Consider the following 12,066-nt stretch of genomic DNA (forward strand, 5'->3'; position numbering starts at 1 on the left):
CATATTGATGGGTTTAAAATCCATGCTCCAGGTGAGGCTCGAACTCACAACCTCAGCATCGCTTCACATGTACTGCCGTATAAGTACCTAACCGATTGCGCCACTGGAGCCTTGTTTTTAAGTGGGACAAGATGTTTAGAAATGCCTGGGTTATGGATATGATGGAAAGAACTTAATAAAATAAAAACTTAATAAAATTAACTCACTTTTCAGGGATCCAGGTACAAATACCATATTCTTAGCTGTTATAAGATTATATGTTAAATATACACTTTATGGACAAAAGTATTTGGCCAAACCTGCAATGACATTGTATCTAAATACATAAACATTAATATGGATTTGATCCCCCTTATGCAGCAATAACAGCCTCCACTGTTCCTTTTTGGAAGGCTGTCCACAAAATTTTAAAGTGTTTCTGTGGAAATTTGTGTTCATTCATTCTGTAGAGGATTTATGAGGTCAGGCACTGATGTTGGACAAGAAGGCCTGGCTCACAATCTCCATTCCAGTTCATCCCAAAGATGCTCCATGAGGTTGAGCTCAGGGCTCTGTGTTTGGGCCGATTGAGTTCTTTCACACTGAACTCTTTGTGAAGAAGGATTGTCTTTATCCTTTATCCTTGCTTTGTGCACTGGGGCTTAGTCATGTTGGAATAGAAAAGGGTCTTCCCCAAACTGTTGCCACAAAGTTGGAAGCATAGCATTGTCCAAGATGTATTGGTATGCTGAAGCATTAAGATTGCCCTTCAATAAATGGCTGAATTAAAAAATTAATTGTCCCTATAGCGTAGCCCTGGCACCGCACACCTCCAGGGTTGGGACTTCAAATTCGGTTTTATGTTTCCCCCATGCACTCTGGGTTTCCTCTCACAGTCTCACACTGTATGTGTGTTTGTGCCCTGCAATGGGTTGGTCTCCCATTCAGGGTGTGCCCTCTCTTGTGTTATAAGTTTCCTAATTTAGGCTCCAGCCCCCTCTGTGACCCTACACATATGATAAATGGTACAGATAATAAATGGATAAAAAAAAATGAGGTGTGTATTGGATAGTTATGTGTATTGTATAGTTATATACTTACATCTTGATTAAATGCTTACATCTTGATTGAACCTATTTACCTTCTGACAATGTTGTCTAGTTTAGTTTATGTTCTAGCTGTAAGCAGCTTTAACATATCTGCATTGATTCATTTTCATCGTTTATTTATTTTTACGTTGCCATGTGCATTCAGTTTAGTTTCGCGTCTTGTCTCCACCTATGAATTGTCATTGCTTGGCTTCTTAGTGTCCCATTGTTACCTTCACCTGCTTCCATTTGGAGCCCTGAGCAGTCTTTGTATTTAAGTCCTCATTATTCTTTGTTCCGGGTCAATCTTTGTTCTGGGTAATCACAGTTGCTTAACCAGTTAAGACCAAGTATTTCTCTTCTGGTTTCTTGCTTTTACCCGCCCTAAAATCTGTGATTGTTTGTTGACCACCTGAGCTTTTCCTGTCCCTTCACCTGGGAGGAGCGTCCTGGATGTTCTGGATAGTCATGGAGTTCCTTTTGTGCACTCAATTTATAATTATTACAAACACTCTATTTTAACCGAAACTGATTATTGCAGTATGGGCTTAATAAATAGAAATAGGCAATCCAACTAAATCAACTTTGACTGGGAAAAGAGCAACTACTGGGCTACGGGTGAGAATGATTGCGATATGGTGGCAAAGAATCACCCTGGAAATGGAAGGGGGGACTAAAGTTCCTACATACTGGACTACAGGAACTAAAGTGTCGCAATTAAGCTTTTTACAATAACTCCAAAAGGTTACAATAACTCCAAAATTCCTGAAATCAACCAAACACTGAAAGAGGGTGGGGGTTTAAGTTCATTACAAAGCAAAGGAACACATTACCATGATGGAAACTATTTGACATACTAGGAACCTGCAGCCCATATAATAATATCCACATTCCTAATCTGCATGTAGACTATGAAGTGACTGACCTTATAAACTTCTTTAAAGTTGTATTCCATCTATTCTGTGCCAAAAGTATTTCACTGACCTTCTAGTAATTGAGTGAAGCAAATCAGTCCCTAGAATCCAGCCTGGCTGCCGGTCAACATCCCTGACCCTTTATGATTTTACTTATGGACCAGGATAGAATTCTACACATTGCTGCGAAGCTGTCATCAGGTACAGCCAAAATGTGGTGCTGCTCTTTCCTGATCTGAGTAAAATGTAAAGGAATATAACCAGTTAATAAAAGAATCAGACTAAAGAAGGCGTCCATTCACGCTCCCACACCACGCTACACTGAGAATCACTTTGATGAAGAGAACACCTTTTTCCCTCCAAGAGTGGATCCTTTCCCCAAGAGAAAAGGATTTATTTTCTCATAATGGTGGATGATGACCTTTATCAGGAATGCCATTTCAATGTTTTGTCAAAAAAAACACACGATATCACTTTACATCCAAATACTTTTCTGTAAAAGGAACACAATTACAGCCAAAACAGTTCCTCTTAGGTTGATAGACATAACTGGTAAGTCTATTTCATAGAAGTGAAATACTTTTTGCAAGGTTGCATTTATTAAGTAAGTTGATTAGTAAGTAAATAAGACAGATTTGTTTGCTATAGAGCCGGATAGTTACATTTGTTGATTTTTATGTTACTTAACTAAACAGATAAAAAAGAATAAGAGTACGTACCATATGGGAAATCGAATGAAATCAAATTGAAATTGATATAGATTTTATCCAGGAAAACCATATGACATATATTTACCTTATCATTTATTCTAACACCAGAGGCACAGCTACTTTAATAAATAACTATTCTGTTTTAGGATTGAGGAAACAATACATGATGTCTCTGCCTGTTTGGTGATGGCCCATTGTTGATGATCCTGTAGATGATACTGCTGAGTATATACACCCCTATCTACTGTACAACACCCTTCCTTGTATCCAGCATATCTTCCTTAAAGTATCTGCAGGTCATCAGAAAACCTTTATAGGAGGTGACTTCAGGTTTCTGTTTAGATCCTATGCAGATTAAGTCACCTACTGTACAAACATAGGCAACTAAAGGATTTCTGGCATTTATGAGGGATTTAAACTTTTAAGTCAAAATGACCCTTAAACCTGAGAACATTACTTTTACACTATAGCCTCCATAATTCTTACAGGAGAATCAATTTGTTCCTTCTGTCATTACTTCATAAAGCATTCGTATCTGAACACTTGCCGAAGATACTTTCTAAATAAATCTGTTCAATCTAATATCAGGTGTCTGTACCCAAATTTCTGTAAATTTAATACAAAACAAATAAAGCTACTTTGTGAAACAAACTGCAATTCCTGTCCCAATAGTTTTATCTTATAGGATGATTTAAACTACATTTAAATTTTTAATGTTAAAGATGGAATTTCATCACTTATGATGAACCAAAGACATATATCAATTGTGTCAGGACACTCTATTACACCTTTTTTCACCAAAATGAGCTAGGTGCTAGGTCATGTCTGGTGCTTGTGCCGGTTCAGTTCCAGGTCAATAACAAACCATCTTAAAAACTTCTCATGGGCAAGAGAGTCTCGTCATTACGTCACGATGTTTACATACGCGTATGTCTCTACTTTCCCAGAAATGCCAGCTGCGATGCTAGTGGGGTAAATGCTATCAGGGAAAAAATGCTAGCACAACAACAATGACAAACTTCAAAATGGTTTTCCTGGCTTTATGATTACTAGAAGGCATTTGAGCTGCCCATTGGACATTGAGTCTAATTCTAAAAGATGGTGTTCACAAACTTTAAGCCCCTGATGTCAGTGGTTCTTTGTTCTAGCCAAGCAAATTGTGTTGCCACCACAACACTTATTCTGCTTTGGCTGCCTGGTTTGAACTTTAGCACTGGCTTCAAGCTTGCTCCGGAACTGTCTTGGAGAAAAAGGGGTATATATAAAACTTTGATATATGACCATAAGCATTACCAGTGGTACTTTGGTCTACTTTCTTTCCCCTGTATTGATTTAGTATGCATGGTTGCCCCTTGTCACCTGGGCTCTTTGTTCTAGCTGAGCAAAAGCAATCAGACAAAATGCAGACATAAAGTTTGTTGAAATGGTTCAAATAACACATACAACCAATTAGATTGGTTCAATAAAAAAGCAATACCAGGGGACTTGGGGCAGGACACCCTGGACAGTGTACCAGTCCATCACAGTGAGCAATTTAGAAATGCCAATTAGCCTAGTCTGCATGTCTTCAAACTGTGGAAACCAGGGCACCCAGAGGAAACCAGCCAAGCAAACTTTATGCACTTTATCCCAACCCAAATCTGGGACTCAAACCCATGACCCTGTGGTTGCTAGGCCAGAGTACTAACCACTACTCCACAGTGCCACTTAACACAGTTCTTTATTTTAAAATGCCTACAATTACATTGCAAAATTACAAATGCTTTGGATAAATATTATGCCATCTCAGGATTTAGAGTAAAAAAAAAAAAAAAAGAGGAAAATCCTCACATACCAACAAAATTAACAAACTAATTTGTCTCCAAATGGTGAGATATGCTTAAGAACAATGTAAAAAACAAAAAACAAAAAAACAACAACACATGCATTCTCTACAAGTAACTACCTCAACATTCCTATATAAAAATGAATTCCCTTAAACGTAGGAATTTGTCTATAACAGAATTAGTTGTGTCAAGGTGAACTGGGTTACAATATATTCTCTCCTTTTACAATTACAGAGGTCCAGAGTTACTTTGTAATAAATACATGAGGAGATCCACATGGAATGGTAAGATCCTATAAGTCTCCATAGAAAACCACAAGCTGGGATGCTTTCTCACTTCTGAAAATATATACTTGGCCACTCAGGTGCACTTTAGGAAGTAGTGGTGATTCTGTTTGCAAACGGAATCCTAACCTTACCATCATAGTAACCATTACTATATAAACTTCAATTTATACATTGACAAAAATATGGTACGAGGTCCACAAAGGTTTAAGGCTAAAAGTTGGGCTCTCACCTATTTTAGACACAATAAATTTATACCCATGACTTTAAATAACAAAACAAGATGGCATCAGAAAGAGTTACACTTTTAGGAAGACTGCTATGACGTAACATCTCTTATGGCTTTTATTGTGTGTGTGTGTGTGTGTGTGCCCAAACCCATATTTGTGCCAACTCTATCCCTGGACAGAATAGGAAGGTTGTGTCAGTAAGCCTATCTGGTGTACAACCTGTGCCAAGTTGTACGCGAATCAGATGGCTTGCTGTGGCGACCCCTTGAAAGATTCACTCACAGACTATATGATACACTGCTTTCATTAGTTGTAGATAAAATATAACTAATGATTAGCCATATAAAGAAACAACTTTGACTTGATCGACTGATGTATGTAAGCAGCTGGACCTGGAGGTTAGCAGTGAGGTCATGCTTACAGTGCTGGAGGCCATAGAACTTTTCATATCATACCAATCCAAGAAATAACCAGGAAGCCCAGCTCCAAAGCTTGGTTTGACGACAACTGTATAAAGGCAGGCAGAAGGAAACGGCAACTTCAACTGGATGAAGAAAGATGGGTCCACAGCTAGCAAAGATAAGGTTCAATAAGGTAGATGTGAATACATAAGTACTAAGAAGATTGGTAGCATTAACTACAGTACAAAACCGAAAGAACAACTTTTAGATTTAATAGCAACAAACGGTAAGTACCGCCCAAATGGTATTTAAAGTAAACAATAGTGTGTATCACTGCCAATAACTTGTCAGGAAATTTTCTGCAAAATCCTGGTACTAATACACAAACATCTCAGTAAAATGAAGTCAGACAAAACAACTTTACCAGACAAAACCCCTGCTGGAGACATGAAAATAACTATTTTCCATTCTCTGACCTAGTCAGCCTTTGCCTCAAGTGTGTGTTAGGTCAAAGGAGGGTAAGGCAGCACATGTAAAAATAGTTATTTTATATCAGAACAATCCCACTGATTACTAACACAACTAAGGTAATATAATCAGTTGTGCATGACCAGCCACAAAAGAGCCCTCTAGGAAACAACATGACCTCATGCAGGCAGTTTGTATTCAGACCAGCCCACATTATAGCCAACATTCTGAATATACTCTTTCAAAAGCAAAACCAACACCTTGACAAAGGCAAGGATACAAACAGATTTTCATAAAGTGCGACTTTATGGCTTCCAAATTAAACCCTCTTCAAAGGGGAAAAACCGAAGCTTGTCTTTTGAATCAACACAAACCTCTCTGGAAAATTTAACTGTGTAGCACTTTCAGGACAAATTTCACATGTAAAAACATCTAACCACGTCAATAAACACTTTTGGCCCCCCAAGACTCCGTACTAGGCCCACTGCTATTCTCAAGTTTTATTACCACCCCCAATTATTCCCATGGCATATGCAGATGTTTCTACCCTGCTTACACTAGTCACATCTGCAAAAGACCTATAGCAGGTACTGACAAATCTGAATCCTGACCTAAAAAGGAAGAAGGACTGAGCTAAAATATAGGAGTGAATATTTTAACCAAGCAAGTACAAGGCCATTGTTGTCTACATCTTATCTGTTCTTCCTTGAAATATGTTCCTCACCCTTGGTGTCCAAGAAAACCTGTACTTCTGAATTAGCTACCTAACTTGCTCATCTAGCTTATCTGTTTCTAGAAGATCCACACCCTGCCCAGTTTCATTTATTCAAGTCATGTGCTGAAAATATTTCAGATTTCCTGTTGCAGCAGTATATTGCCAAAAGTATTTGCTCGCATTCCTTGAGATGCATATGAAGGCCTGGCTTGCAGTCTCTGCTCTATTTCATCCCGAAGGTGTTTTATTGAGTTGGACAGGCCAGTCATGTTCCTTTACACCAAACCCGCTCATCCATGTTTTTATGAACCTTGCTTTTCAGGAGTTGGGCTTGGCCATGTTTCAGCATAGCAAGACATTTTAGACAATTTCATGCTCCCAACTTTGTGTTAAAGGTTTGGGGATGCGTGTGTGTGTGTGTCTGTGTGTGTGCCCTGCAATGGATTGGCATCCTGTCCAGGATGTACCCCACCTAGTACCCAAAACTTCCTGTGATAGGCTCCAGTCCCCCCTGCGACCCTGTAAACAGGATAAAGCAGTAGAGATGATAAGTATGTGAGTGAGTAGAAATACAATAACAACAGGTAAAGTTTATTTAAATTCTGTGTTCATTATGAAATCAAGTACCAGTTTTGTAATAAATAACAGCACTGTGCGCTCTTTCTGAAATGGGGAACTTAATTCATCTGTAAACCTTTTTCCTGCTTTATGCTCAGCAAATCTAAACAGGCGATTTGGTCCCGATATATATACATATATATATATACAGTGAATTCCAATAAGTCCAGTCATGAAATTTTCCCATAAAATTTCCTCACTACTAAATATTCCAAAGTCAACTGTTAATGGTATTCAAGTGGTTTGATTGGGAACAACAGCAACTGAGCCATTAAGTTGTAAGCCATGTAAAATCACAGGGCCGGGTCAACGGATGCTGTAATGCATAATGCACAAAGGTCGCCAACTTTCTGCAGAGTCAATAGCTACAGGCCTCCGAACTTCATCTGGCCTTCAGATTAGCTGGGGAACAGAGCGTAGAGAGCTTCATGGAATGGGTTTCAATGGCTGAGCAGATGCATCCAAGCCTTACAATACCAAATGTAATATAAAGCATTGGATGCAGTGGTGTAAAGCACGCCAGCACTAGAGCAGAGGAGAGCGGTACTTTTCTGACTGCATTGTGCCAAGTGTAAAGTTTGGTGGAAGGCGGATTATGATGTGCGGTTGTTTTTCAGGAGTTGGGTTTGGCCTTTTAGTCCCAGTGAAAGAAACTCTTAAGACATACCAAGAGCCCATTCTACCTGTGTGCGATACCAAGACATTTTGGACAATTTTATGGCTCCAAGTTAGTGGGAACAGTTTATGGACGGTTTCTTTCTGTTCCAATATGACGGTGCATCAGTGCACAAAGAAAAGGTCTATAAAGACATGGATGAGTGAGTTTGGGGTGGAAGAACCTGGTCTCAACCTGATAGAACATCTTTGGGACGAATTAGACGGAGACTGCGAGCAAAAATTTCCCAGAAACACACTCAAATTGGTGCTAATTTGTGTGGAGAATTAATTCTGGATCTCATTTTTAGTTCCATGAGACGGGGTTATTATTATGATTATTATTATTATTATTATTATTATTACTAATTATCAAAGCATTGATTTCATACTTGTGTCATTTCTTTTCTCATTCTTTTACACCCAGCCACACACACACACACACAGACACACACACACACACACACACACACACACACACACACACACACACACACACACACACACACACACATAAACTCAGGTGAACCGATGAGTAAAAAACTGGCTGGGCAGGCTGTGTGTGTGCAGAGCAACAGATCTGTAGGTGAGCCCATTCTACCTGTGCGCGCCTGTAGAAAAGGAAAGGAAACTCTTTACTCGTTCATTATAACGGATTTCAGCACAGCAGAAGCTCATACAGGATTAACCTTTTCACTGACCTACCGTCCAGTCTGCTTTTGTTTATTTCTACGGCTGTTTTTGTTGCTGCTCACATGGAGACTGGATTTACTTGACCCACAACATGATCTTCATTTCTTACACCTGCCTCTTCAGTAAATAGTCCAGACGATATCGAGGTACGAATGCACAAATTTATCAGATTTATGTATTTAAGAAATAAGTGATCATGAGTCAAATGTGCACCTTTTGGAGATGTTATGTACTACTGTACATACGTTCCCTACAATGACTTGAAAAAAAAAAGATAGGAATAGAAAGAATTGTGAGAATTTCCTTTATTAGTATCATTTATACACAGTCAGAAAATAACACAGTGTTTGTTTTGTTGTCTTTTATTTCACCCAGAACATTAATTTAGTGTAACGTAATCTAAGGTACATTATTTGTGGTTTAATGTACTTAATTCATGTACCTTTCTAGTTAAAAATGATAAGAAATGTTGAGGAATAACACATAATTGACCTTACTCTTATAGAAGAATAATAAGTGAGCTTTTACTGTTCATACTCTATACAGTAACAGCTCTTTCTGAAATACTTATCACAGCAGTTCGCTAACAATTACAATCTTTAAACTATTAATAAACGACATGTCATGCATTTTGTATTTGTTGTAGCTGCATACAATCTTGTGAAACGTTCATGTAACAAGAACAGTTCCGGTTATTAGTTGAAGCATATTTAAGCTAATGAGATTGAAAGAGTCTCTGAAAGAGTCTGAAATGTAATGTTACAGTTTTACATCCAGGATTTACAAAAAGTGCTGACACTAAAGGCTCCTTCTGTAAATGTTAAAAAAAACATCTTATTATGAAAAAAACCCCATATTTTGACCATTTTTAAAATGAAATTATATCAAATGTATTTAAAAAAAATCAGAACTATTGTCAAAACTGCTGTTCTGTGGAAAATTATACAACAGTTTTTCATCTTAGAATTCTACAGAACTGTTTAGTGCCAGTATTTAGGAGCATGTACTTACGGAACTTCATAAAGCTTTTCCTTACATGTTAATATTTCCAAAAACAAAAAATCAGCAGTAGGACAAACCACATTCATAAAAATAATATTAAGTCCCTTTTGTTAGTTTTTAATGTTTATACTTTAAATGATTTTTTTGTCAATGACAGGTTGAAATATTATTATTATTACTGTATTATTAATGTAATAAATATAAGATAACAAACAATATAAAACAGCTAATGAAAGTTACTCGTTTTTTTTAGGTGAAAGGTGTTTTTCTTTACAATTCTTTAAATACTTTTAGTTCAACATAATATATTAAAATTAGACACAATATGCACTTGAAAAACAAATTTTCTAAGATATATTATTGACAATATTTAATTTTATTTATTCTTTAAAATATACTAATTGCAGCTAATATAAATTTCTATTTAAAAAAAGTATTAAAACAACAAAACATAAAACATACTTCTTACAGAGTATTCAGGTCTGTAAAAAAAAAAAAAACTAAAAAAAAAAAAATAGATATTTCCATACAGACAATATGTAAAAATATGTATGTGGTGTTACAATACATTTGTAACACCACAAATTCACAGTTAACCAAGGTAAGGTAAAATTATAAAATGATAATAAAAGACAATAATATTTAGTAAGTGATATCTGTAGTACTTGTAGTATGATATGTTGTGATTAAAATGATATTTCCAATTGCACAACGTTTGTGTCCGATTAAATAATTCATTTATATTCCATATTGATTCTTATAATGCATCAAAAATCTTTAAATCCCAGAATCTTATAATTGCATTCAGTTTCTCTTTTTTATATATAGTTTTTTAAACAGTTGAATAATTTTAAATTATTGTATTTTTGTTCTTTTGTTTCTGAAGATATTTAACCTCTAATCCGGGTCAGCGGTTTTCTTTTTACTGATGGCTGGATTCTTCCAGCAGCTACGACTCCTTCTTTGGAAAAATTTCCTGGGGGTCATCAGGCAGCCGGTAAGTTCTCCAGCAGAATTTGTATTCTATAATTTTTCTAAAGATTTATGTTTTGCATTGACAATTGGCAATTATTGTATCAGACACACTGCTTTTGTACTTTCCGGGCATCATTAATAAAAACATACTTTAATAGAAGTATAAGTTCTGTGTTAAAACTGCCCTAGTATGAGAGTATGAAGAATGAAAATGTGCAGTATTCACAAAATCTCATTAGGTACCAAAGATTACAAGTTAAGGTAGACTTAACTTAGACCTAAAACTTAACTGGCTAGCTAAAATGACAAATATTTTTTATTAATTATATTATTTAGCAAGCTACCTTTAATTTTTAATAATTACCAAGCTAACCTTAACAAATACCAGGTATATAATGTGAAAAACAAACATAAACTAAAATATATTTTACAAATTTAACAAACTAATTTACAGAATGAATCTAACCACTTCAGTTAAGTACAAACTTGTGAAATTTACAGTAAAAACATTCTTTTCTCTTGTAAATGGACTTTGAAATGTAATTCAATAATGCGTGAGTAAAGTATGAATCTTTCAAAAGAGTATTTATTTACATAGAATAACAACGTTACACATTTACTTATTTTTCTAAGCATGGCTACTATTTCAAATCTATGGTTACTTAAATTTTAGTTTTGTGATTTTTGTTCTTAGGTCTGGTCTCTGGTTCTCCTCCTCTGGCCTGTGGTGATCTTCATCATATTAGCCATCACTCGCATACAGTTTCCTCCCCTACTCAGAGACACATGTAAGTTGAGAATTTATTGAATTTCCCACCCTGAGGAATTGCACCACAAATGACAACCTCCCAATGGAGTGTGAAATTTGTACTCTTTTAAAACCATACACTCACTTTTTTTCTTAAATGAAAAAAATACAAGACTTGAGTGATTTGTCAAGGGTTTTAAAAGGCTTAAAATTTCAAGGCTCTTTGATGGTTAAGTGGTTCTCCCTAAACAGAAGTAACCTTTGCTTTTTAATGAATTTTAGTATTTGTGTTTTGACAAAAAGGTTCATCAAGACTTGTTTGTTGGTAAAAGTTCTGGCTTTGTAGTTCTACAAAGAAAAACCTTCTGTCCTGTAAAGTAAATTACAGGTTGCCCCAGTGAGGAACCAAAGGGTGGACCTTGTTTAGATTTGGCGGATTTAGTTACAATGTTGTGTCTGGGCATTAGTGGCTCAATAGTAGGCTACTTAACTGCCATGTGGAATTTCCGGGTTTGATTCCCAACCAACACCTGAAAATACTCCAGCTGGCGCCCGGGTAGAACGGAATGGGATGGTCGAATCAGGGAAGGCTCAGCCAAGGTGTTAAGGATCTTCAACTTAAGTCCTGCAGAGCCAACCATGTGTCCAACACAGTTTGATGATTCTTCTGCTCAAACACAGCTGATTCACATAACCTGTTAATAACAATTTTCGGTTGGTGTGTTTAGATGTTGGTTAATTACAAATTAGCTGGACTCAGT

At 36.5% G+C, this 12,066-nt stretch overlaps 1 protein-coding gene across 1 annotated transcript in view; it reads left to right on the forward strand.

Annotated features, from left to right (window-relative positions):
- The first annotated feature begins 8,542 nt into the window (after nt 1-8,542).
- The window catches only part of abca12 (ATP-binding cassette, sub-family A (ABC1), member 12), a 92,396-nt gene continuing 88,872 nt past the window's right edge, over nt 8,543-12,066 (forward strand). Inside the window, exons 1-3 of the mRNA XM_053496982.1 lie at nt 8,543-8,726; nt 10,469-10,579; nt 11,252-11,345. Coding sequence (XP_053352957.1) covers nt 10,511-10,579; nt 11,252-11,345 — 163 coding nt within the window. The 5' untranslated portion in view covers nt 8,543-8,726; nt 10,469-10,510. The remainder of the gene's footprint in view (nt 8,727-10,468; nt 10,580-11,251; nt 11,346-12,066) is intronic.

The sequence above is a fragment of the Clarias gariepinus genome, chromosome 5, assembly GCF_024256425.1.
Source record: "Clarias gariepinus isolate MV-2021 ecotype Netherlands chromosome 5, CGAR_prim_01v2, whole genome shotgun sequence".
NCBI lineage: Eukaryota > Metazoa > Chordata > Actinopteri > Siluriformes > Clariidae > Clarias > Clarias gariepinus.